The sequence below is a fragment of the Heliangelus exortis genome, chromosome 4, assembly GCF_036169615.1.
Source record: "Heliangelus exortis chromosome 4, bHelExo1.hap1, whole genome shotgun sequence".
Taxonomy (NCBI): domain Eukaryota; kingdom Metazoa; phylum Chordata; class Aves; order Apodiformes; family Trochilidae; genus Heliangelus; species Heliangelus exortis.
In genome coordinates, this window is record NC_092425.1 from 42081970 (window position 1) to 42109942 (window position 27973).

Sequence of the window (27973 nt, forward strand, 5' to 3'; positions counted from 1 at the left end):
CACCTACAATCCCAGGCTGAACACCTACAATCCCACCCTGAACACCTACAATCCCACCCTGAACACCTACAATCCCATACTAAACACCTACAATCCCATTCATCCCTGTGCTGAAGGCTTTGAACACAAAGTCTTATGGGGAGCAGCTGAGGGAACTGGGGTTTTTTAGTCTGGAGAAAAAGAGGCTGAGGGGACACCTACTCACTTCTCTACAACTCCCTGAAAGGAGGCTGCAGTGAGGTGGGTGTTGGTCTCTTCTCCCAGGTAACAACTGACAGGATGAGAGCAAATGGCCCCGAGTTGTGCCAGGGGAGGTTTAGACTGGATATTAGGAAAAAAAATCCTCTACTGAAAGAATTGGAACAGGCTACCCAGGGAAGTGGTGGAGTCACCATCCCTGGAAGTATTTAGAAGATGTGTAGATGTTGGAACATGCTGAGGGACATGGTTTAGTGGGCATGGTCAACAATCTTAAGAGATCTTTTCCAACCTTAATAACTCAGTAGTACTACAAAGAGCTCTCCCCATCCTCTACTCACGTCTGCAGACTCCTGTGCTATCCACATAGAACCTGGCTTGGCAGTGAGAGAGGCAAAGACCCCACACAGCTCCTTCCCCAGGTTGCTGAGGCTGCAGAACATCCTCTGGCACCCGGCACTGCAGGCAACGAGAGGGCCCTGGGCCCAGGCAGGTCCGGCAGGAGGGGTGGCACCCTGTGCACAGGGAGAGAGAGCAGTGAGAGCCCCAGGTCTGAGGACATCTGGTCTGAAATATGAGACAGAAAAGGGGAGAAAACAACTGCTCTAGGTCCTCTTGTTCATCCCTCTTTCCCCATCTTGTAGTGCTGCAGAAAGGTTGGTACTCCAAGAGCCAGCGAAGAGCGTGCACTTTGCAGCAACTCACAAGCTAAGAAATCTGTTCCAAAACCAGACCAGGGGATGTAGCTTCTATCATGGAACAGGGATTTTAGAAAACACTTTGACACCTTTCCCCAATAGAAGGTATCCCCCCCCCCCAAATACCAGTTCTTCAATCAAATAAAGCTGACGAAAAAATCAGGTTGGGAACAAGTGCAGTTTTGTGCCAGAAACAGAACAAGTTTCCTTTAATTCCTGGAACTGCACCAGTGAACACCACCTCACCAGGAGAGGCAGCAAGAAATGAGAGTATGAAGGGCTCATACATCTTCCAAAATTTCAGGTTTTCCATTGCTACAAAATCTCAGTCCTAGCAAATCTCCTAAGTGTATGTAGATTTTCATCCACTTCTTGTGTCAGGAAGAACTTGGAAGCAACAGACCCAGAGCACAGAGTAAAAAGCAAAGTCTCCATGATCACTACGCTCTGAGGGTTTGAATGGAGAAACTGAGAAAAGAAATCTGCTTTTTCTCAAAGTAGAAAACAATCAGCAGGCCAACACAGGACTTATTAATTGACCAGTTCAGCAGAGGATCAATGATCAGCATGGTATTTGGGTACTCTGAGCACAGTCTGACAAAAGGCAATGGATATGGTTTTGGGGGTTGGTCTAGATGACCTTTAGAGGTGACTTCTACCCCAAATGATTCTATGATTCCATGTTTACAGCAGCTGGGGAACTCCAGGTCCATATCTTACCCTTGCAGACGTTGTGATCCCGATACAAACCCTCTCCACAGCCCTGCAGGCACTGCCCCTGGTGCAGGACCAGAGGAAAGGAGCAGGAGGTGCACTGAGTGGCCAGAGGTCCCTCACACGTGGAGCATGAATCGTGACAAGCTGATAAAGAAACAGAGCACACACAACTGCAATATCCTATTTTTGTTCTTCTGTTTTGTTTTTTTTCCTGCTGGAAAGAGATGTTGCTGACTAGAACCTCCTCCAGCCAACCACTGAAACCTCCCAGCTGGCTTGAAATTCAGCTCTGTGAGCTAATGAGAGCAGAAGTGCACATGTACTAATAAATTCTAACAGCAATAACTCTCACTCACACAGTGTTTTGAATAAGTATCTCAATGTGTCTTAATGTGCTTCACAAGGCAAAGAGGTTCTGTAAAACAATCCATCACAAGTGAGCCAAAGAAAAAAAAAAAAAAACCATCAAATTCCTGGTCCCCACTCGTATTTCTGTGTTCTTTATGTTCCCTCCCCATGGGTAAACATCTGGGGAAAAGATGGCAACATGTGGAGGGTGCCCTTAGGTCATGCAAATATGCCTCTTACCTCTGCATCTGCCATTCCTGCTTGGGAAATACCCTCCAGGGCACTCTGAAATACACTTCCCATCATGTAAGAACTTCTCTGAGGGACAAGTCAAACACCTGGGCTGGTCTGCATAGCACGTTTCACAGGACTGGTCACAAGCTGCCAATGAGAACAGCTCAATCATGAAATGCACTTAAAAAGAACTAGAGAGCCACAGACCTGGCCACACAGAGAAAATGAAGTCAGGCAAAGCATGCCTTGTCATTTCTTTGTCAGCAAGGCATTTTTCATCACTCCTCTCCCAGCAGAAGTAACCTTTTGCACTTCCCTGGAAGAAGCAGTGACATTTCCAGAGGTAGGTGTGTGAGTGCAGATGGGTATTCACTGACCTGTGTCCCATCTAGGACTAGGAGTTAAGTACCAACACCAGAAATGGGTCTATACCAGCCCTCCCTCCAGCTCCTGACACAACCCCCCTCCAGCTAATGCAAGATGTTTTTCCTCTTCACCAACAGCCTGTGAACAGGGAGCAACATTCTGAGCAATTTCATGCATGAAAACCACCTCATAAATCTTTACATATCTTTGTTCAACGAGCAGCAGTTATCTGACTGGTCAGGAAGTAAAAGATGGCAGGAAAGGTCAAGTAAAAAAATGCCATTCCCTCCTCTTCCTTTTCTTCAAGTCAAAGTTTTAAGTGTGAAAATGCATCTCAAGTCAAAGATGATAATGTTTCTGATCAGTTCCCATGGTCTATAGTCTCCCAGGCAGTCAGTTCTGAATGTAACTGACCTGTTGTCTAAGAGCACCAGACATCAACCAGACTGAAGGGGAACTGGTCAGAGAGAAATCTGTTCAGAAGCAGCTGGAATAGCAACAATTTTGTCAACACACTCCAGGCTTTAAGCCCTCTCTAGCTAAGTGTGGCTGACAGACCTGCATGAAGACAGAAAACTCCTGTGTCATTTCTACTGATTATGCTGGACAGTCCTTCAAAGCAGCTGGAGAGAGCTGCCAGCAGAAACCCAGGCTTGACCTGAATGGTAGTGGCAAATTTTAGATACTTTCTTTATCTGAGGTTTTCTCCCCCTTTATTATTTGACTTTGGTCTTATCATTTCCTCCAGTCATCTCTTCTCCTTTTCCCAGCAAACCTTCCCAGCTCCCATGTCTCATCTGTTGTGCAGGTATTAGTTACTGTGATGCTGAATTATAATCACATTTACAGAAACCTGCTGGCTGGGGCCATTTTCCTTTCCTCAGACAAAAAGATTTGTCAAGCCCTCAGAAGCAACCCAGTTAGGCTTTCAAGCTGTTCAGTGAGGGAAAAAAAACCTTAAATCTTTCAGCATCTGATTAGCTTAAATGAATTAATAATCTTACAAACAGCAGCTTTCCTCATCTGATATTTATGCACAAGGTGCATCTGGCTTCTTAAGACATGAATAAAATCACAGCTGCTGCATGGCTAAATGAAATATTGATTCCTTTTTTTGCAGACCATTTCTCAGTCTACTTCTTGCAATTGGAAGAAGAAAATGGGTATTTACCCCTGCAGATTCCATCCTTTGTATAAAATCCCTGGCCACAGCTGGCCAGGCAGAGCCCTGCTTTTACCACGTGTGAGGTGTCTTTGCAGGACAAGCAATTGTTCTCAGCAGCACCCCAGCATGAGGAACAGGACTCGTGACAAGCTGCAAGAAAGAAAGATAGAAGGATTAACTTCCAATCATCTCTTTAAAATGAAGAATTTGCAGCCATTAACTTTTTTTTATTATTATTCTTTTTGCAGCTTTGTTCCTGAAGTTCACTGGCACTCACTGCTTAAGGAAAGCAGTGAATGCTGTGTTGGTATCTTCATCCAAGATGCCTCAGCTTCATTTGGTAGGTGCAATGTGACATGCAGCATCCATCAGAGCAGTTTCTGTAGCTGTAATCATTCTAGGAGAAGTGTTGGGAACACTGTTAAGCTCTGTTCATCCTGGTGCTGGGGGCTGTACAAGCACAGGGGGAAATGGGAAGGAATCCCATCACATAGAATCATCATAGAATCCTAGGGGTTGGAAGGGACCTCGAAAGATCATCTAGTCCAACCCCCCCTGCCAGAGCAGGGCCCCCTAGAGTACATCCCCTAGGAACGTGTCCAGGGGGGTTTTGAATGTCTCCAGTGAAGGAGACTCCACAACCCCCCTGGGCAGCCTATTCCAGGGCTCTGTCACCCTTACAGTAAAAAAATTCTTTCTGATATTCAACTTGAACCTCCTATGCTCCAATTTACACCCATTACCCCTTGTCCTATCACTGGTCACCATAGAGAAAAGCCTAGCTCCATCTCCCTGACACTCACCCCTTACATATTTGAAAACATTGATGAGGTCACCCCTCAGTCTCCTTTTCTCCAAACTAAAGAGACCCAGCTCCCTCAGCCTTTCCTCATAAGGGAGATGTTCCACTCCCTTAATCATCTTAGTAGCTCTGCGCTGGACTCTTTCAAGCACTTCCCTGTCCTTCTTGAACTGAGGGGCCCAGAACTGGACACAATACTCCAGGTGTGGCCTCACCAATGCAGAATAGAGGGGGAGGAGAACCTCTCTTGACCTACTAACCACACCCTTTCTAATGCACCCCAGGATGCCATTGGCCTTCTTGGCCACAAGGGCACATTGCTGGCTCATGGTCATCCTCTTGTCTACCAGGACCCCCAGGTCTCTTTCACCTACACTGCTCTCCAGCAGGTCAGCCCCCAACCTATACTGGGACATCGTGTTGTTCTTCCCCAAATGCAAAACTCTACACTTCCCCTTGTTGAATTTCATCTTGTTCCTCCCTGCCCAACTCTCCAGCCTGTCTAAGTCTCTCTGAATGGCAGCACAGCCTTCTGGTGTGTCAGCCACTCCTCCCAGCTTAGTGTCATCAGCAAACTTGCTGAGGGTACATTCTATACCCTCATCCAAGTCGTTGATGAAGATATTGAACAACACCGGTCCCAGTACCGACCCCTGAGGGACTCCACTGGTCACACACCTCCAACCAGATTCTGCCCCATTGACTACAACTCTCTGACTCCTTCCTTTCAACCAGTTCCTGACCCACCTCACTACCTGATCACCAAACCCATACTTGATCAACTTATCTACAAGGATGCTGTGAGAGACGGTGTCAAATGCTTTACTGAAATCAAGATAAACCACATCTACCGCTCTTCCATCATCTATCCACCTAGTAATTTCCTCATAGAAGGCTATGAGGTTAGTCAAACATGATTTACCCTTGATAAAAACATGCTGACTGCTCTTGATGACCCCCATGTCCTTGATATGCCTGGAGATAGTGACAAGAACAAGTTGTTCCATCACCTTTCCAGGGATGGAGGTGAGGCTGACCGGTCTATAGTTACCCGGGTCCTCCTTCTTGCCCTTCTTGTAGACTGGAGTGACATTTGCTATCCTCCAGTCCTCAGGCACCTCTCCTGTTACCCATGATTTACTGAAGATGATGGAGAGTGGCCTAGCAATGACCTCCGCCAGCTCCCTCAGCACCCTTGGATGCATTCCATCTGGACCCATCGACTTATGGATGTCCAGATTACTCAGCTGATCCCTAACCCAATCCTCATCTACTATGTCAAACTCTTCATCTATCTTGACTACTTCTGGGGTTAAATGAATCTGGGGCTCATGCGGAAACCCTGCAGGAGTAAAGACAGAGGCAAAGAAGGCGTTCAGCACCTCTGCCTTCTTTATATCCTCTGTCACCAGGGCTCCCAGCTCATTCCTTAGTGGGCCAATATTGCCTCTAGTGTTAGTTTTGCTGGCTATGTATTTGAAAAAGCCCTTTCTATTATCCTTAACCCGACTTGCAAGGTTAAGTTCCAAGGACGCCTTAGCTTTCCTAATTGCCTCCCTACATCCTCTGACAACAGTCCTATATTCCTCCCAAGTGACCAGCCCCCCCTTCCATGATCTGTAGATTTTCCTTTTCCACTTAAGTTTTCCCAGCAGTTCCTTTTTTAACCATGCTGGTCTCCTAGCTCCCTTACTAGATTTTCTAACCATAGGGATGCTCTGATCCTGTGCTTGCAAATAGTGGTTCTTGAATATTGACCAGCTATCTTGAGCCCCTTTATCTTCTAACACCTTGTCCCATGGGATTTCTCTTAACAGTCGATTGAGGAGGCCAAAGTTTGCCCTGTGGAAGTCCAGGGTTCTGGTCCTACTGGGTATTCTGTTCCTTCCACACAGGATCCTGAACTCTACCATCTCATGATCACTGCAGCCAAGGCTGCCATTGACCGCCACTGCTTCAACAAGGCCCTCCTTGTTGGTTAGTACAAGATCCAGCAGCGCTCCTCTTCTAGTCGGCTTGTCCACCATTTGCATTAAGAAGTTATCATCAATGCACTGGAGGAACCTCCTAGACTGTGAAAAGCTGGCTGTGTGAGTCAACCAGCAGATATCGGGGTAGTTAAAATCTCCCATGAGGACTAGGGACTGAAGTTGCGAGGCTGCTTTCAGCTGCCTGTAGAAGGCCTCATCAACCTCCTCGCCTTGATCAGGAGGTCTGTAGTAGACCCCCACAACTGTATCGCCCACACCAGCCTGCCCCTTAATTCTTACCCACAGACTTTCAACTTGCCCCTCATCAGCCCCTGCACAAAACTCAACACATTCTAGTTGCTCTCTCACATAAAGAGCAACTCCACCACCTCTCTTCCCCGCCCTATCTTTCCGGAAAAGCACATAACCATCCATGGCCACATTCCAGTCATGTGACCTATCCCACCATGTCTCTGTTATCGCTACCAGATCATAACCCTTAGCCCGTACACTGACCTCTAACTCTTCTTGCTTATTCCCCATGCTGCGTGCATTAGCATACAGACATTTCAGGACATGCTACTTAAACATGCTACTTAAAAAGCAGACCTGGAGTCAGCAAACTCTCACTGAGCTGAGGTACCAGCTGCTCTTCTCTCTGGGTGAGCTCTGCCTCATGTAGACAGGAATGTTTCAGATATTCCTCAAGTGTATCCCATTCCTGCAATGCAGGCAGCACAAATCCCCCCCTTGTGGCACCTGGCCCAGCACAGGGCCAGGCTGCCCAGGGACCTGGTGGAGTCACCATTCCTGGAGGTGTTCAAAAACCATATGGATGTGGCACTTGGGGACACAGTTTAGTGGCCATGGTGGTGTTGGGGTGAGACTTGCTGATTTGAGAGGTCCTTTCCAACTTTAGTGATTCTGTGATTCTGCCTGGCTACAGAAACTTGTAGGCAGAACAGAGTGATCCTAGAGCATGATGACATCTTACAAGTAAATTAATAAATATATGGAGATCAATTCTGCCTCCCAAACTGCTGGATGAGCCACCTTACTCGGAATGGTGTGAGTTCAGCTGGGGAGGAAACTCAGCCCACAGTGGTTACTGCCCACAGAACCTGTGATGCAGACTTGGGTTAAATCCTGTGCCACCAGTGCTTGCAGGAACTCTTCAAACCACACTCCTTCCAGCTATCAGATCTTTTTTTTCTTGATTACACACAAATATGTTCCCAAGATATTCTTAAGCTCATTATTTCACAATGAGGCAGGCACATGCTTGTGCTCCCAGACTACAGCAGATGGGAGAAACCAGGACTTGCCCTGTATCTCCAAACACATCTAGAGCTGCAGCCACCCAGGAAAAAATGAGTATTCTGGGTGCAAGGCAGGAGCCAGCAGACACAGCAGCAGCTCACCCACAGAAGAGGACATTCACATACAGACCAGCAAAAAAAGCAAATGCCTTCCTGCCAGAAGGAGCCCCTTAAAGGAGAGACAAATTCATTCTCCCCCCATTAACACATGAAAGTGTTCATAATCCCCAAACAGCCAAAATTTAGCTTACAGCAGCCCAGTGCTGACCCTTACCCCCAGCTCACTGCTGTTGTGCCTGGTTCCTGTGCTGCTGCTGCCTGCTTGAGGCCACAGCTGCTCTTGGGTTTCTAAATTATTGAGCTGGAGCACCTCTGTTTGTGCTTTCAGGGGGCTCCCACTGCACAGCAGAGGACAAACACCCCATCTTAGTGGCTCTCACCACTCCCCAAGCCAGGGAACTCTCATCACCTCCATCTCATACATCAGGAACTGAAATACAGATATGTAATGTGACCTGCAGTGGGTTAGAAAAGGGAATTTTTAGGGGACAGGACATTTGAGTTCATGCCCAGGAGATGGTCCTTTGCCCTTCAGAGTGTTTCTTCTCCACTTTGCCTATTTCCCCTTTTCTCACCTTCGTCTATTGCCTTGCTTCTTGCTTCCCCCTTTCTCACCTTCCTGCATCATTTTTCCCCCCCCACTTTATTCTTGATCTCTCCAAAAGGCCAGAACTCTTCTAGTGCCTGAACACTCCTGTGGGAGGAGTGTCTCATAAGGACCCTGGGCATCCTGCACCCAAAAAGGATCCTTCTCCCAGCTCCTACAGCAAGTGCTGACACCACTATCAAGAACATCTAATTGTGGCTGCATAGCAACACACAAAATATGAAATATCCCAACCCGAGGTAAAGATTGGGCACACTTCTCTGCTCCTCTCAATAATTTCCCTTGCTGATAAAAAAGCTGCATCTCATTCCAGCTTGGAGGATTCCCAGGACATGTCTACACTGGAAAGTTAACTGCAGAGTAGCAGTTCATGCTGCAAATTCCCAAGCACTGAACTGTCCTCACTTCACCTTCCAGCCCTGAGTGTTTCACTCCTCTTTGAGCTCACTCTGAATTTCAACATCTTTTTGAAAGAGTGGGCACCAGGATCTTTCAATTACAGACTTCTCAGTGCAGAGCCTGTCCCCTTGCTGCTAGCCTGCCTCAGAATGTGTTGCCACATCTGAACACACCCAGCTGGCTGCAGAGTTCTCTGGCTCTTGGCAAAGACCCTGGAAATCCACTCCTGGGTGTCACAGCAGCTTTTAAGCCTTTAGGTGAGGCAGCTGCTGTGTTCAAACTGCACATCTTTCCCAATGGGGGATGACTTTGGTGGCATCTCAGCTATGAAAGGCTCTGGTGAGAGGAGTCAAGATGGATTTCAACCTACTAGAGGTCATCAGACCCTCTGAGAAGCTGCAGTGAATTTTGGTAAACTGCTATGAAACAGATCCTCTGGACTCCAAGCTACCAGACAGAGACCAGACCCAAGTGGTTTCTTTGAGCCAGAAAGGGACAGAAAAGGAAGGGATCTAAATAGCAGAGTTTGGAGGAAAGGATGGAAAGAAGAAAGATCACAACCTGATTTTTAGGACAACAGCCACGTTTAGCATTTGGAAGCTGTGAGGAGGACTCAAAGAACAGGACTGGTGGCAATTTCCTCGGGTGGGCTGATAAAAAAAAGCCCAAGGCTTGAAGGAAGAGACTGCTCTGATCTGCAAGCCCTGGGGACAGGAGCAGGCTCCCCAAGGCTGCCCTGACCCAGCCATTTCTGTATGCAAGGTGGCAAGTGCCTCCAGGAGCTATCAGCTGCCTGTCTCCAGATGACAAACACTCCCAAACTGATTCATGCTCCTACAGATCCAATCTTTCACTACTCCTGCTTGCAATGACAGGCACAGGGCAATTTATTTTCACAAGTCTTCAGGAGTGCTTTGTCCACTACCTCTTAAATCCCAGCCACCATCTCCCCTCTGTTTGCCATCAGATGGTGCAGCCAGAGCTGGAGCTGTAAGCAACAAACCCTCAAAACATGTAGGATTTGGGTTTGTGAGGATGAGACAGCAAACCCAAGCCCTTCAGGCCCTGTGTTCAGACACACTCATGCACACACAACCTGCAGAAATTTTGGCCCTTTCAGTGCTGGATCATGGGCAGACTCAGCAGCTGCTCCTTACCCAAACAGCCAGGCACCAGCTCCACTGCAAAAGCAGGGAAAAAATGGAAGCATGCAATGACCCACTGTCAGCTAAAACATCCTTGCCTACAGCAACCAAGTAGCTGTGTGAAATAAATCAACAGAGGTGACAGCATCCCCAGGAAACTCTTTTCAGCCTTCCTGGCTATTTTCAGTCCAACCCTCCTGCCCCAGCAGGATCCCCCAGGGCAGGACACACAGAACACATCCAGGGGGGGTTGGAAAAGCTCCAGAAGAGGAGACTCCACACCCTCTCTGGGCAGCCTGGGCCAGGGCTCCCTCACCCTCACAGGAGAGAAGTTTCTCCTCATGTTGAGGTGGAATTTCCTGTTCCAGCTTATTCCCAGGCTTGAGGAAGTCACAGCTTGGCTTTGGGGAAGCACAGATGGGTTCCAATTTCTCTGTGGTACCATGAACCACCTCTCATCCCCCTCCCCACCAGGAGCTGGGCAAGCTCAGCTCAGTCACATTCAGTCCATTATTCTCAGGGGAAGGCAGTGGGGATACAGCAGAGAAAATTAACAGGTCTTGAACAAAAATCCTACAGCAGGAGCTGGGTCTGTTCGTGCCCAGCTACAGATGCCAACGTTTGCATTTTGGGAGATGAAAGCAGAAACACTTGAGTTCTGCCTTGACTTTTGAATCAGCTTGAAAACATAAATAATTAAGTTAGAAAAATGCAGTGAGAGCACTGAACACTGCAAGTCCTTTGAGCCCTTCTGTTCTACCAGGCAGACATCTTCTGGGTTTGCTTCCCTTTGTTTTGCCTTTGGGAAGGGGGTTTTTAACTGTTTCCACAGCCTGTGGAGATCTTCACCTACTCCTCTGCTCCAAGCCTGGTGTGAACTGATCCATGATCTTCAAGCACACTGCTGCATAACTCAACCTTTTATCTTTCCTTTCTCATAAGGGTTTGAACACTTTACAGAAGCAGTTGGAGGGCTGGAAGGAGGAAACAAACCTGGGCTAAGATTAAAATAGGGCAGAGATCAAACAGCTGTATTCCAAGATTCCAAATACATTCAGTTAGACCAGATGTTATAACACACACAGACACAAAAAAGAAAGACTAATTCATTGTTACATTGCAGACAAGAGTGTTTCAGCAGTAAGACAGAGTAAGAAACCTGGTCTTAGAAGTCTCTGTAATCTCCAGAGCAAATTCCACAAGAGGGAGTTTACTGGAACGACAGCAATTAACACAGTCTAGTTCATCTTTTTTGTGATTTTGGAGCATGCTTATTGCAGATGTTAAAAGCACTATGAGAAAAATCTTTCTGAAGTGTCTACAGCTTGTCTGGACAATCAGATTAGAGATTTGTAAAAATAAAAAGGACATGCAAGAAGAGTGAATGGCAATGAATTATGGGCCATGTCTGAAATTTAAGACTTTCTGCACTGGTTTGACTTTATGCAGAAGGTGCAGCCAAGCAGAACTAAAGCAAATTGGTTTAATTCCCTTGAGGAAACAGGAACAAATTTTCCCAGCAACTTTCAGCTACAAGCATGCGTGACTGCACGTTGGGATGGAATGCAGAATCAGTGATCTACAAACCAGTAATAAAATGAAACATTAGCCTTTCCCTCCTGCTTCAGCACTGCACAGCCACTGCCAATTAAAACAGAAGGAGCAGGTGGAAAGGAAACAGTAAAATAAAAGCAAATTAAGTAGAAGATTATTTGATACTTAAGTCTATAAAGCCTTTTGGACTGGGTCTCTTTCCTATTTATAAATGCACAGTGGGGCCCTGGGCTGGAGTCACTGCTGCAGGACAGAGGTTTCTCAGGCTTTCAAAACTTGATACAAACAGTCAGCTCTTCAAGGCAAACCACTTCAGAAAAGGAAGCTGGGCTTAGAATCTCAAGTGCTTTCCCTTGAAATCTGCCAAAAGCCCTAAAAGAAGCTTTGTATTTAAGCAGGAGGGCAAGTTCCAAAGAAATGGCTCAAGAAGTTAAGATTGTGCTCCACCTCTTCACTGAACTGAGCTGCAGGAATAATTAGAAGCTTTCTGAAGAGGCCAACATCAGGAGGAGAAAAGTGTTAACTTTGGAGAAAACAATTAAACTGTCATGATGAAAAAGCAGCTACCTTACAGTTTGGGAGTCATACAATTGTTTCAGAGGAGCAAGGGAAGCTCACAAAAAGCACAATCATAATACCATCAAAGACAAAACTGTAACTTCACAGTCTTATTCTCACTTTTTCTGACTTAGACACATCTCAGTGTTTTATAGAATTACCAATTTTTTTTCTAAATACACTTCCTGAGAACAGTTCAACCAGTTTTCAGGACAAGGGGATGACATGAAGCAAACGATTGGCAAAACAAAGCAAAAAAAAAAAAAAAAAGAAAGCTCCAGAAGGTTTTTTTCTAGGGGCTTTTCTGAGTTCTAGCAATCTCCCATCCCTCCAAGCAATTTTCTGTGCACCTCAATCTCCTTTTGGGCATTAGCAGCTGCAGTTACTTTGCACTGAACTCAAAAAAAAAGCCAACAGATCAGACTGCCAGGTTCAAGGTGTTACATCCTTAATAAAATTAGTGCATACATCCTGCTCTGTGCCCTTAACAGCATAAAAACCACAGCCACATCTGCAAAAAAATTCTGAACTGAAAGAGGACAGTGGTGAAAAAAGGCAATGTTGGAAGGCAGAGAGGTTTAGACCAACAGAACTGAGGAATTTTAATGATTATTTCCCCAACCAGTAATCAATTTCACACTGTATGACTTGGTTCTTCTGTTCACTCCTCCCTTTACCCTGGAGTGAACATTAACACCTATGTCAACAGCAGATCCCTCAAAGGAGTGTATCTAATACCTTGGGCACAGCTTCTGCCCTGCTGCTTTGCTATCACAACACCTTGCAATTATTTTTTTTTCTTTAAGTTACCTGTGCAGAGGAGCTGATCCTGAAAGTAGCCCTTCCCACAGGAAGGCACACATTGCCCATTCTCCATCAGCAGGGATGTCTGGCACGAGGAGCACTCAAATCCATTGCTGCAGGCTGAGCATGTTTCATTGCAGGCTTCCAGGAGACAGAGGAGAGGAGAAAGATGTATTAATTCTGATGGAGGTTTCCCCTGCTCTGATCAAAGGAGACAATTTTGCTTCATTCTGATAAAAGAGTTTGAGAATTTGCATTTTTCTGGGGGCTTCCACCTGCAACCTCCTGAACTGCCCATGGTTACTGCTCAGTATGTGCCTGAATGCTTTTCCAAACAAAGCCTGGCAATCTCCCTGGCCTCTGAGATCCTACAAACTAAAATGCAGGAAACCACAGAGAAGCCAGGCACCTCACAGGGTATAACCCCTTGCAGAAATTACCTAAGCAAGTGCCTCCATCCTGGTAGAAGCCCAATCCACAGGTCTCCACACAGTGCCCATTCTGCAGCTGCCTCCTGGTGTCTCTGCAGGCGTTGCAGTGATCAAAGGACTGAGAGCAGGTCAAGCAGTCTGGGTGGCACTCAACTGGCACAAAGACACAAAGGCAACAACCATCAGCAGTGTTTTCAAACCAGGAAGGCACAAAACAATGCCTGCTCCAAAACCAAAGCAAAATTTATTACTTATTTCTGCTGGTGTGTTAAGTTTCGGAGCGTTTGGTGGCTTTTTTTTTTCCAAGATTGCATGAAAATGCATAAATATAATATTGTTGTATTATATGTATGTGAGCACTTATTGCACAGACTCAAATTTCCAATACCCTGAGAAAAATAGCAATAGCTTGATTAAAAGTGTATTTATTGTCCACATGGTTTCTCAGCAGTAAAAATCTCAAGTGAACAGGGAAAAATGGCCTGAAAAAACATGACTTGGAGTTTCCTTCAGTCAAACCCTGCAATTAGTCAAGCCTGTGTCCATGTCAAGTCAGAGTACAGGTGGCAGATCACTTCCCCTCCAGTCCAAAGCTTTGTCACAGCACCAGAGCAAGCAGTTCCTGACCACAGGTATTTTATCAGATGCCCTGCAGAAGCCAAGGTACAGATTACTGTTGCTTTACTGCTGGGCTACTTCGTCTTGCTGGAAAAAAAGCTGTCTGCTCCTTCCTGACAAGTCAGCAAAAAAGGATCCCAATGCTGAAAACTCTCCTTCATTTCCACTAAATAACCTGCAAGTTTCCAGAGAGATGAACCTAAGGGAAGAAGCAGGAATCAAGAGCTACAGAAGACACACAGCTGAAAATAACAACTCCAGGGTGATAAACAGGAGGAATGAGTGGGAGGCTTCTGGCTCTGTCCATTTATTCCCTATAACTTTCCAAAGGTATATGCAGCCCCATCCTTACAGTCTGACTACTTGGAGAGGTACAATTTGTCTCTAGGTACAAAAAAAACAACACCCTCTGCTCCAGCCTGAGTGTTCTCAGTGAGAAGGCAATTTGCTGGTGTTCCTACAAATACCTCTGTGCTTAGGGCCATGTGCTTTCCTCTGGCTGAGAAGGAGGGAGTTCTCTCTGCCTGCTTCCCCCAACACATCCCTGTGAAGCAGCCAGAAATTTTTGCTGGTTTTAGGGAGACAGATGTGTTAGAGGCTCCCAGATCAAACAGCTGCAGGCTGGATTTTGCATTTGTTTCTCATCCCCTCTGATAGAAACCAGAAAAAAAAACAGAGGGGAAACAGGTGGTTTTGTTGAAGGAAATTTCCATGTTCCACACAGGACACAAGAATTCAAGTTCAGCTGTGGATGTCCAGTACCATGACCTCAAAGCCTGTGTTACCCAAAATGCTACCACTAGGGAAGGTTAAATGAAAAGAGCAGATTTTCAAGGGCAACCAGTGCACAGTGGCATCTTTTGGTAAGGAGGAGAACAGATGGGTGCTGAGAGCACTTTATAATCTGTCCCCTCCTTAGGAGCCTGTGCAGATGCTGTTCCCTTTCAGAAATCCAGGACTGTTTTATCTGAACTGTCCAAACTCCATTTTCCTCACTTTACAATTTGTAGTGCTTTGCATTTTTATTAAGATGCAATAAATAACAAACTTTAAAACATTAATATGGCAAATGTGCCAGGGCACTCCTGCAAATGACAGTGTAATTAAACTGTGGAGCTATTTTCTTTATATTGAGATAAAACATTAACTGGAGCACTCTGATAAAACCAAAGTTATATGAAGGCAACACGAAGAGCTACCAACATGAAAAATTAGAAAGCCACAGCTAAAGCCTGACAACTATGAAATGTAAATCAAGGAGAATGACAATATCCTGGAGAAAAATGAATTTATATGCAAAATTAATGTATAAGCTAAGGTGGAGAAGGCTACCCTAATCTTCCCAAACAATTATTAACTGGCAGCCATTCAGCCCAAGGTGAGCCTGTGGCATTACAGTGCAAGCAGGTTCTTTCTTCTTTGCACATCCAAGAAATAATCAGAACTCCAAAACCCATGTTAAGACTTAGAAGGGAGCAGTTCCCTGCCTTAGAAAGCTTCCTGGGTTGGAAGCAAAGATAAAAATAGGCATAATAATTTCAAATACTATTTTGCCAAAGGCAAATTAAACCAAGGGAAGTCAGTAGGAGCCTCTGGATGGAGCCATAAATCTCTCCAGAAACCCTAATTAAATTATATGGAAACCAGTTAATTAGCAACCAGTAACTAAAAACAAATTAAAATTCAAGGTGGGCATGAGGAAAAGTGTGTCCAGATGCAGGGAGGTTCTCCTCCTCCTCTACTCTGCCCTGGTGAGACCACACATGGAATACTGGATCCAGTTTTGGGCTCCCCAGTTCAGGAGACAGGGATCTACTGGGGAGAGTCCAAGGGAGAGCTGTGAGGGTGAGGAGGGGACTTGAGCATCTCTGCTGGGAAGGAAGACTGAGAGCCCTGGGGCTGTTCAGCCTGAGAAAAGAAGGCTGAGAGGGGATCTTAGGAATGTCTGTCAATATCTGAGGGGTGGGTGTCAAGAGGATGAGGCCAATCTCTTTCCAGTGGTGCCCAATAATAGGGCAAGGAATGGGTTTAAGCTGGAACATAGGAAATTCCACCTCAACATGAGGAGAAACTTCTCTCCTGTGAGGGTGAGGGAGCCCTGGCCCAGGCTGCCCAGAGAGGGTGTGGAGCCTCCTTCTCTGGGGACTTTCCAACCCCCCCTGGATGTGTTCTGTGTGTCCTGCCCTGGGTGATCCTGCTGGGGCAGGGGGATTGGACTGGATGATCTCCAGAGGTCCCTTCCAACCCCTGACACTGTGTGACTCTGTGATCAGACGGGTGCTGGGGGAGTGAGGGCTGCAGGGATGCCACCACAACCCCGGTGCCAGAGGTGTGTGTGACAACACATTCCCCCACCCAAGTGGAGTGGCAGCAGGAGAGGGTTGTCCCTGGGTCCATACCTGGCTGGCAACGTGGGCAGCAGTCCCCCTTGGCCTGGAGAGCCATGGTGCCCAGAGGGCAGGGTGGGCAGGAGGGCTGGAAGCAGATCACCACCGCATCCCGGCACTCGCATTCTCCGCAGGGCCCCTCTTCCCATCTCTCAGCATTCTGCAAGAGGAACACCCAGCAGGCAGAGTCAGCAGGCAGGGAGAGCCTCTGCAGGAAGGGCATGCACAGCCCTGAGTGAGCTGCAAGGCTACAGCAGTGCCAGCAGCACAGGAAACATTTCTGGCACTGATTCAGCTCGGAGGGACTGTGTGGCTGACACTCTTCTTTGTCTTTCCAGAGTAAAAAAGCACCCACTGAGAAGGGTCCTTGGTCCAGGAACACCTGCACACATTCCCTCTCAGCACTCCCCGCCACAGCAGGGTGTTTTTGAGTCAGCAGAGGGTCCTTTCTACTTGTTCACCTCCCTTGATCTTCTTGGACTGGAAGCATTTTCTCCTGTAGCCAAATTCTGCTGCTTCACTCATCTGCTGCTTTTCCACAGCCTGGTGAGAAGTGCTTGAACCTGCTCTGGATCCCAACAGCCAGATCCTCATCATGCACCTCAGCCTGAACCTCTCTCTTTGCATAATGACCTTGTTGTCACACTTAAAAAATCTCTTGCTAACCTTCACAGCATTTCATTTCCTCCCCTCCTCTCTTCTGTTGCCCTCTTCCACCCCAGAGGATTGGTCAACACCACCAAGGAGCTGAAGAGGCACCAGCAGCTTTCTTCAGAAGAGAAGAGGAGGTTGAGGGGAGACATTATTGCCCCAACAACTCCCTGACAGGAGGCTCTTCTCCCCAGTGACTGTGAGAGGGTTCAAATTGCACCAGTGGAGGTTCAAATTGAATATTAGGAACAATTTCCTTACTGGCAGAGTGGTGAAGCATTGGAACAGGTTGCCCAGGGAGGTGGTGGAGTCACCATCCCTGGAGGTGTTAAAAAAATGGGTGGATGTGGTGCTGTGGGAGATGATCCAGTGGTTAAGGTGGTGTAGGACTGGTGGTTGGACTCAAAGATATTGAGTCCTTTCAAACCATGATGATTCTAGGATTCAAAACCACCCCTCACCCCTGACACCTGCCCACTTTCACCAGCTGCTGGAGGGAAGAGATGTGGCACCCACTGTCCCCCTCTGCCATCTGCTCAGAAGGCCACCAAAGGTGCCCAGAGGGTCTAAAGCTTGGTGGCACCACAAAGAAGTCAAAAAGGCAGGAAAGGGACAGCACACATTTTTAAAATGCCCGTGAAGCTTTTGTGCCATTTCTTCTCTTAAAAGGGATAAAGCAACAGCTTGAGTAAATGTGACACCTTAATATGATTTATCTCACCTGGGTAAGAGATCTGAGGAAAGAGAGGGAAGTAGGGAAGTATTAGCATTACAAAAAAAAAAGCCCAACCAGCACTGAACTTCCCATTTCTCACATCTGTTGGCAAACAGCAGCTATTAGCTCCAGACCTCATCTGTCAGACTAATGAAAAGTCCATTATTGGTATATTTAAACCAAGATACTTCACAATTCCTTTCTATTTAACTTTAGGAGGAAAGTTCCTTGAAAATATTCAGAAAGTTATGGACTCCTGTTGCAGGATAAATTATCATCAGTGGGAAACACAGGTAGAAATCTACACCTTGCCCCAGCTATGTAGCCTCTGCTTCATGGGATTAATGCCAGGCATCTTTAACTCCATGAGATGTGCAGGAAGCCTGAGTATGCATATTAAATTTTAAGGAGAAATGATTGATAATACTGCACAGAGGGAAGCAAAGCAAACCCAACCCCTGCAGCAGATGCAGATATTATAAAAATGTGTGTTCTGTAAATTGTGAAAGAAATCCACAGGGAAGATTAAGAAATTATTTTTCTTGCTACAATTGCAAGTAATATTTTTCTCAGAACCAGCAAGGGTAAGCCCAGACCTTGCTGAGCAGAACTCATTACTACGTGCTCCAAAGTACCAGGATACTCACAGCTCTGGTATGTTCTTTGTAAACACAGGAACCTTTACTCAAAATACACTCAGGACAGCACTTTCCATCTAAGTGAATTAATTCTTCCCCCTGTGAAGAGAAAGTTTGCAGCAATTGAAACGGAATCAACACCACCAAAAATACCATGGAATGCAGAGGCAGAACAGCTCCTGCCCTGGAATGCAATCTTCAATATCTAATTTCACCTTATCTTCTCTCTATCCTACTTCATCTCTGTAGGCAGTTTGAAAAATGTGCCTGGTGAATACTGCAGTGGAAGAAGAAACCTCAGAAAAGGCCAAAGAATTCAGCGATAAGGCCATGACTTCATCCCTAAATCCTGCAGAGAAAGACACATACACCCCCAAAAAAAATAATCCACTACAAGTAGAGAGAACAGGAGAGCCATATTTTTACTGTGGTTCACAGGATTTTACAGGGCCACTGTCAAGATTTCAATGCATAGAAGCTTATCTTCATTTTGAATGTTCTACTTTTGTTCCCCAAGAGAATTTCAAAGCCCATGCTCTATTTATTCCAGATAGAAAAAGCTTGTTCTTTGTTACAACTCTACAACTCCACAGAATCCACTTAAATAACTTTGGTTGGAAAGAAAGAATTTAGCAGCAGCAGGAGGGAATAAAGTGCCCTGATTTATCACAACTTTTTTGTGCCTAGGTGGAAGCTGAATATTTAGAAGAGAGGAAAACTCTGTCCTATGGAACCAGGACACAGCTCAAAAGACAGCTTTGATTTCCTGAGTAGCTTTTCTGGACCAGATCCTCCTGCACTGCAAACACAGGCAAGGCCATACATCCCAGCCTTCTTATTGCAGGCTGAGAACACTGAAAGGCAGTGATGGGGCAGAAGGCAGAAAAGAGGGGAAGAAAAGGTTTTATGCAATCTCTCTCCATCTACATCCACGTGAACCATCCACAACTCTCCAAACCTGAGCTTCTGAAAATGAGGAAGAGTTCTGCAGCTGTACAAGAGGTCACCACATCTGCACACACCACCTTACTCACCCTGCAGCTTCCAGGGTTGGCAGGGCTGCTGGCAGGAATACTCCCCCACCACCAGCCCCCTCAGCCAGGCTGCATTTGACACTGTCTCCCACAGCATTCTCCTGACAAAGCTGTCAGCCCACAGCTTGGACAGGAGCACCCTGTGCTGGGTTAGGAACTGGCTGGAGGGCCGGGCCCAGAGAGTGGTGCTGAACGGGGCTGCAGCAAAATGGCGGCTGTGGTGTCCCCCAGGGATCAGTGTTGGGCCCAGTGCTGTTTAATATCTTTAGTGAGGATTTAGATGAGGGGATTGAGTCCATCATCAGCAAATTTGCAGATGACACTAAGCTGGGGGGGAGTGTGGATCAGCTGGAAGGCAGGAGGGCTCTGCAGAGGGACCTGGACAGACTGGAGAGTTGGGCTGATCCCAACGGGATGAGGTTCAACACAACAACCCCATGGGGAGCTCCAGGCTGGGCACAGAGTGGCAGAAAGGGACCTGGGAGTCTGGATTGACAGGAAGGTGAACAGGAGCCAGCAGTGTGCCCAGGTGGCCAAGAAGGCCAATGGCATCCTGGGCTGGCTCAGGAACAGCGTGGCCAGCAGGTCCAGGGAAGGGATTCTGCCCCTGTGCTCAGCCCTGGGGAGGCCACAGCTTGAGTCCTGTGTCCAGTTCTGGGCCCCTCAGCTCAGGAAGGAGATTGAGGTGCTGGAGCAGGTCCAGAGAAGAGCAAGGAGGCTGGGAAGGGATCCAGCACAAGTCCTGTGAGGAAGGGCTGAGGGAGCTGGGGGTGTTGAGGCTGGAGAAGAGGAGGCTCAGGGGAGACCTCATCACTCTCTCCAACTCCCTGAAAGGAGGTTGGAGCCAGGGGGGGGTTGGGCTCTTTTCCCAGGCAACTCTCAGCAAGACAAGAGGGCACAAGAGGTCTCAAGTTGTGCCAGGGGAGGTTTAGGTTGGACATGAGAAAGAATTTCTTTATGGAGAGGGTGATCAGACACTGGAATGGGCTGCCCAGGGAAGGGGTGGATTCTCCATCCCTGGAGATATTTCAAAAGAGCCTGGATGTGGCACTCAGTGCCATGGGCTGGGAACCACGGGGGGAGTGGATCAAGGGTTGGACTTGATGAGCTCTGAGGTCCCTTCCAACCCAGCCAATTCTATGATCTCCTGCCAGCACCCATGCCCAGTCCTCCTCTGAACCCCTCCTGGGTGTGCTGGGGTGCTGGCAAGTGTTCCAGCAGGATTATTTGATTCTCTGACAGGCTGAGCAGCTCCACAGCTATCCCAGCCTGTCACATAACTTGTACTCCTAGCTCATCAGCAACCTGCTGAAAAGAGCTTTTTGAAGATTAGGTCAGAATCAGCAGAGATACTTTCATCTCTGGCAGTTGCTGGACAGGTTTGTTTGAGAGGGTTTATAAGCTAAACCTCTCCCCTGCCCTCACGTAACGCTGCTCCTCCGTGTGAGGATTTGGAGTCCATAGCTGTGGCCTCATTACACTTTAAATAGGAGGATGTGCCCAGAAAATTAATAGTGCCTTAATGAAGAGATCATTCCACATGCCCCTAGCTTCACACCAGCTCTGATTTATTGATGCAGGTGCCTAAAAACCAGACCTGCAACTCAAAAAGGAAAAGCAAAGGTAAAAAAGCAAATATTTCCTTCCTATTGAGGTGAGCTATGACTGAAGGTGACTTGAGGAAGCAAGTTTATCTTCAGGGAAGCCAGGCACAAAAATAAATCTTTGGCCAAATCTCTTTTATCAAGTGGGACTATAACTTTGTCTACAAAAAAGGACACTGTCTTCCTCATTCTCTCCTCCTAGCAATCAATTCCAAATTGCAGTGGTTTGTACTCTGACAAATAATCCCACTTTTTTACCTGCTTGAGATGAGTGGTTACCTGGGAGAGCCTGAGTCTGAAAAATTGCTGGGTGACTGAAAGTGCTGCACACTTCTGACCCCCTCAGTTTTCAACCCTGCATGTTCAACATCCTCAGTTTTTGTGCTGTAAAATATCCCTGGCTTCTCTGAATAATGGATTCTTTGTCTGTACCCAAGATATGAGCATGAATATTAAGTAATTCTCCCTGCTGAGCCATGACAGCATGCCATCATCATTAGTGTAAATGATCCAATTTACAGCCATAAGCAGGGGGGGAGCTGACTGAAACAGATGCAAATGCACAAGGTTTTATGACAACCATGATTTTCCACCCAGTAAAAAAACCTCTCCATGCAGTTTCAAGTCAGAGGCTCATTCCTACACCAGTGACAAGAGTTTGGGTCCCACACTCGATGCCTTTTTGCTGCTTAAAAGGCAGAATCTCAGATGAACAAGCACACACTTTTATTCCTAGATCCATCCTCTCTGCATGATCATCATCTCAGAGCCCCTGAGTGGATTCTTCCTTTTTTGTGAACATTTATGAGAACAGCTGAACCCAGCAAATGCATTATGGCCAGGTTTTGGCTGTGCTTCAGACACAACACAAGGGTGCTGCTACTCAAGATACAGCACACAGGCAGAGCTGCCAGGAGAGCACTGCCACCAAAAGAGAAAACTCTACAGTTCCTTCCCTTCTCTTTGATAACACTGTGGAGTAGTGGGTATAAAGCAGGTATTAGCCCACCAATTAACAGAATTCTTACCCCACTGCAAAAAGGCAGCTCCAAATATAGTTGTGGTGTCTTTGTGTGAAGTATTTGACACAATCTATTGCATTTTGCAAAGTCACTACAGAACAAACAGTGCTGGGGTAGTGGTTGGACTTGACCTTAAAGTCTTTTCCAACCAAAATGATTCCATGATTATATAACCTAAGGGATGGGTGGTTTAGTTTTGGAGTAAACAGCCCTGGGAATAAAATACCTTACCAGCTTCACTTCAGTTCCAAGAATGACATGAAAAAAAATGCAGGTAAGTGGAACACTGACCTCCATATCCAGCTACCTCACTGAAGCCCACTGTAGCACACAGAATTAAGATAAAATGAACATTTTTTAAGCTTTTAAATATCTCTGTCCTGGATGTCTTCTCCCAGCATTTAGCTCCCTGTAAAGCTGGTGGTCATGGAAACTTGTGGGTGTCTAAGCTTCCATTATAGCAGGAAGACAACAGCATGGGAGGGAAACAAAGTTAAATGAGTCCCACTGAGCAGTCAAACTTAGATGAAAAATCCAAAGTTTATTCTGCTTTCCTAGGAAGTGTTTTCAAGGCAATTGCCTGAAGCAAGCCCCTGGAGCAGGGCAGGTTCTTTTGAGTGTCTCGAGATGTCAGTTGAGAAAAAAGAAAAAGGGAGGAAAAAAATGAATCGCAAGACTCAACCTTGAGAAAAGAAAACCTTTCTTACCTTGGCACACTCCACTTTGGCACACTCTGCTTCCTGGCAAGTGACTTGCCCTTCATCACACAGGCAGAAGTCACAGTGAGTGCTATTCCACATCTCCCTGTGGTACCTGACAGTGCCTTCATACAAGCAGCTCCCCGTGGGTGACACACACTCCTCACAGCACCTCCCAGGACGCTGCACTCTGTTCTCCCCCTAAAAAAAACCCAAAAAAACCCAGCAACCATTGAGGCAGGACTGTCTGCACCCATTTGCAGGGCTACACTGATACCTGCAGCCAGGGTAGCAGAGAGGAAGCTCTTTCAGTACCTTCTCACAGGTACTGGAGTCACAGGTCTCTCTCAGGCACCGGACTTCCCCGCTGTGACAAGCACATGCAGTGCAGGCATTTTTTTTCCACTGTTCACCATGCTGTTGAAACAGAATATGTGCACAATTGTTGAACACTCTTTGTATATAATCAAATTATTTCCCAGATCCACACTGCTTATGGAATAGGATGGCTCCTTCTGCATGTCTGTATGAAACAAAGAAGTTTGCTGAAAAAATGCTTTTTTTACATGCTCAGCAAACAGGGAGAAGAGGCAGGAGGTCCAGATGACACTGTGGCATCTATTTCTGATTTATTACAATCTAGTAACATTGCTGAGGCTTTAAATACTACAGTTAGCAAAAAATAATCACCAACAGAAAATCCCACACACACACATTCATTAAATAATGCATCAAATTAAAACCAGATGATACAAAGAAAGCTATAAATACTTCGACCTTCATCAGTGCTTTCTTCCTTCATAAAAGTGTGAAAAGAAAGTGCCTAACCTGCTTCACCTTGCATACTTCCTTTCTACTTGCCAGCAAATTCTTATCTAGCCCTAATTTCTTTCAACTCTTCTGGCTTTCCAGGAAGAAAAAAATGCAATAGTTGTAAGAAGCTATTGGTGCTGGCAGAAAGTCAGATGGCAGGGAGAAAGGAGAGAGAGACAGACAGACAGACAGACAGACAGACAGACAGACATTCCAGAACTTGTGAACAACTGCCTTTTGGTGTGGCTTGTCAAAGGTTACCTGGTACACTCTTCCTGCCACCAAGCAGGGCTTTGGAGCACATTCTGGGCAGCATTTTCCAGGAGCCATAACCATAACTTCATCCTAAACAGAAAGCAGGAGAGAAAAATAAAATAAGAGCAGGAACAGCTAACAAGGAGCTCAGCATCACTGCCTGGAACTCCAGGATTTGGTGTCTGTGTGGTAACCCAGTCACCCAGGGCTTCACTTTGGCTCCAGGATCTGGGACAGGCTCCACAGCATGAGGTCAGCACAGAGAGCTGGAAAGAAAGGTTTTTGCTTCATCTCCTTTCCTGGGCTTCTTTGGATGGCAGCTGAGTTCAAACACACTGATACACACACAGGATAAATACATATATTCAGGTGTATAGATATATATAGAAAAAAAAAATATATAAAGCTATGTGGATGTGGAGAAGCAGACCAAAGCATCAGATGAAGGAGATTTTTTTTTTGTCCTGGTACTGCCACAGTTTGAGGCTTTGGCCATGTGATTTACACTCCCCATCTCTCAGGCATTTGCACTGTTTTAGTGAAATCCATCCAGCATAACACTCTATGGGTGTTAAATTATGCTTCAAAATGGATTATCCTAATTTAAACTTTTTCATGACTGATTTGAATCCCACTGGACTAGGTTGGCAGCTCACAGCAATGTAACAGTTCCTGCATGCCTCAGCTGCATCCATCCATCCAAACCACAGCTGTGATTCCCCTGTTACAATGCCACATACATCCAGCAACTGGGAACAGTTATTTGTTCACCTCTCTCCAGCAGCACCAGGGTGACCAGAAGACTGCCCTGTGCACTGGAAGGAGTGCAGAAATGCCAGGCACTGACATCTCATCCACTTTGTTAAGACAAACCAACAGCTTTCAAACACAGAACTGAAGATTGTGTGAAAGTTATCAGTGAGAGATTTCCCAGCAGAGTTAAAAGAACTCTTTCATGCATTTGAGTTGGGTATGTGGAGGGACATTCAGGTGCATTCCTGCATGCAACAAGTACTTAGAATTACAGAATGGTTTGGGCTGAAAGGGATCTTAAAGCTCATCCAGTCCCAACCCCCTGCATGGGCAGGGACACCTCCCACCAGCCCAGGTTGCTCCAAGCCCCATCCAACCTGGACTTGGACACTGCCAGGGATGGGGCAGCCACAGCTTCCTTGGGCAACCTGGGCCAGGGGCTCAGCACCCTCAAATTAAACAATTTCTTCCTAATGTCCAACCTAAATCTCCCCTCTTCAAGTTTAAAACCATTTCCCCTTGTCCTCTCATTACACACCCATGTCAAAAGCCCTCCCCCAGCTTTCTTGTTAGGCCACCTTCAGGCACTGGAATGTTGCTGTAAGGTACTAATTCATAAATTCCTTTCCCTCAGCACTCAGGGAAGGGCACAGTTATCTGAAAGCTGGAAGAAGAGGGTTTAATACTGGGAGAATTTATAAAACCAAAGTGACACAAAACCATCATGACAGCTGTGCCTCTCTGCTGTGCTCTGTCACATGAAAATCCTGATCATTTTATATAGAAGCTGGTGTTTTCTCTGGGAAGTTTAAAAAATTCTCTTTACAGAACCTTATTAAGGGTCTAAACTGATTTATAAACAATATTTACACATGCCACAAGAAAGGGCCTTCTAGAAGTAGGAATCTCCAAAGCAATAAATCCATAGTAGCAAGCCTGCTTATATATTTGCTTTTGACAGGGAGTAGAGAGAGTGACAGAGATAAAATCACACACAAGAAAATGTTAGGTGGGATTGAGAGCAGAACAGGATCCTTGCACACCCTTCCAAGGTCCTTTCCACCAGGCACCTTGGTGGGAAATATCTGGAACACCATCAGAGTTGGCTTCCTGCTGCATTAACTTGGCTGCTTTCAGCCAGTTCTTCTCAGAGAAATCACAGCATAGTGCAGTCATGTCTGCTTCCCCAAATTAAATCCTAATGATTAGCTGATTAAACATCAGTGCCAGCAGTCAGCAGGTAACATCACTCCATTTGGGGAGGGAATGGAAGAATCTACAGAAGGTGTAAACTTGTTTTAATGCATGGTATTTAGTCAAGGAATATTCACTAGGTATCTCAGGCCAGAACAAAACACAATCAGCATGCATGAAAACAGGTGGGCTTTCCTTCTAAAAAAAAAATAAAATTAAAGTGTTAATTGCACAAACATCTGGTCCAGTAATAGAAAGCTGAGTAAGCATCAACAGGAAAAAAATTTAATGACTACTGCTTTTATTTTTCCCAGTGCTCCAGGGAGCACACTTGAAGGGAGCATCTGGATTCATCATTAAATAGATTTAAAAAAAATAAATTGGGGAAACTGCAGCCCCTGAAACATAAAGTCAAGGTCAGAAAGAGGGATTTCCAGGGAATCAGTTCCTGCATTTCCTTAGCATGGTGGAAAGGAGTTGGAAAGGAGTACACCAAGGTGTCCAAGAAAACTATCAGAATGGGCCCAATGAAAAGAAATCTGAAGAGCACCCTTAAGCACATCCAATGTACTAAAAAAATTTTTTAAAATGAGACATTTGTACAGAGTGTGGAGTACTATGTATGGTTTGCTGCCTTTACTGACCCCTCTGTTAACAGTTTATGTAAACTTGGAGCCTGTTGGTTGGGTTGATCACTGCACAAGTGCTGAGAACTCATCATTTGTCCAAAGCAAAGACCCTGGAAGTGGAAATATCCCAGTTCTCCCAAGTGGAATAGAACAGGGAGTCACTACTTAAGCTTGCCTAACTTACCTTACTGGTTTTGTTCATTTCTAAACAAAAGCACATGTAAGCAGGAGTACTCTAAATCAAAAGGGGAGTTTCATCTGCATTCGACTACTTTCAAGTGTATTTCTAGACTTCTTATATAAAAAGGAAGAAGTAAACAAGACCTGCAAACCAAACTTTTCAGCTGCAAACCAAACACTTAAATTTGTGTTTTCGTTTCCACACCTCAAAACCCCCTTCTTCAAAGAACCCACTTGTCCCACAGATGATTTTCCTGGTCATTTGTACATCTGCAGGTGAAATGGGCAAAAGCAGTCAGGAGTAATGTCCCCAAAAAGCCCCTGGGTCCTGACCTGGCTGCAGAGGAGAGGCTGGCAGGAAGCTGTGAAGCACTGAGTCACTCCATCCCTGCAGACACATTTGGAGCATGGCCCCAGGTGCCAATCCTCACCATCCTGGAACAAGTGTCCATCAAAGGAGCAAGGCTCTAGGAGATAAGGAAACAATGGGTTGGTTTCTTTTTCAGTGCCCTGTAACCCCTTTCTGTCACCCATAATTAAAGCCCAGATGTTGTGCATCTCAGAATTCCAGGTTCTGGTTTGCCAAAGCAGGCAGTGACAGCAATGATTCCCCTGGTTTCCAAGGGCTTTACACGTGAGAACTGAGAGCTCTGGGTGTAGCTCTCTAACTGAGTTTCTATCAGAAAAGGTATCCCACAGCTCAGGCATTTTTGGACCTTGCAGTCCGAGTCTGCAAGTGCCAAAGGTGCCCTTAGAACAGGGCAAATATCTGCATCTTTTTTCCCATATTTTAATCTCCAAAATTAGGACACAACCAGGCACATCTGCTCCCTGCTCAATGCTTATCACTTCCTCCTGGCCTAAGTGTGAAGCCACTAAAAATGTCAATATGGCAGGAGGACAGAAAAAGAATGAGGAGGGACACTTGGTGTGAGGGTCTTCCCAGCAGAACCAAACCAGAACAAGGAAAGTTTTCCAGATTGGGTCTAGAAGGAGATTTCCAGTGACCTCCTGCTCAGCTGAGTGAAGCCAGGCAGTGCCCCAGCCACACACCATACTCACCCCCATGGCCCACACATTTGGGGCAGCAGGCTCCCTCAGCAGTGTACTGCAGCTCCCCTTGCCCACAAGCAAGGGCTGGGCAGGCCACGGGGCTGCAGGTCACCTTCCCATGGGCACAGGAGCACCAGACACATCCAGAGCTGTCCCACTGTGTGCCATGCTGCAAACAAAGGCACAGAGAGCACAGGCATGAAGAAAGCTGCCAGGGAGAGCTGTAAATATTTCATCTCCCCTTCCAAAACTCCCTGTTATTAGGGAACTTTAATCTTTTGCTGGCCCAGTTAGTCTCTGTGTGTTGTAACCCTTACTCCAGGCTGCACTGTTGGGGCAAAAAATAAGTCAATA

General features: G+C 46.2%; 1 protein-coding gene across 1 annotated transcript in view; it reads right to left on the reverse strand.

The window, feature by feature from the left end:
- The window catches only part of FRAS1 (Fraser extracellular matrix complex subunit 1), a 160385-nt gene that overhangs the window by 80929 nt on the left and 51483 nt on the right, over positions 1–27973 (reverse strand). The window contains exons 5-17 of the mRNA XM_071744117.1: positions 27629–27788; positions 26900–27033; positions 23817–23900; positions 23058–23159; positions 22752–22943; positions 18394–18483; positions 16393–16540; positions 13385–13528; positions 12951–13085; positions 3733–3876; positions 2202–2342; positions 1617–1757; positions 540–713 (exon numbers count right to left, since the gene is read on the reverse strand). Coding sequence (XP_071600218.1) covers positions 540–713; positions 1617–1757; positions 2202–2342; positions 3733–3876; positions 12951–13085; positions 13385–13528; positions 16393–16540; positions 18394–18483; positions 22752–22943; positions 23058–23159; positions 23817–23900; positions 26900–27033; positions 27629–27788 — 1789 coding nt within the window. The remainder of the gene's footprint in view (positions 1–539; positions 714–1616; positions 1758–2201; positions 2343–3732; positions 3877–12950; positions 13086–13384; positions 13529–16392; positions 16541–18393; positions 18484–22751; positions 22944–23057; positions 23160–23816; positions 23901–26899; positions 27034–27628; positions 27789–27973) is intronic.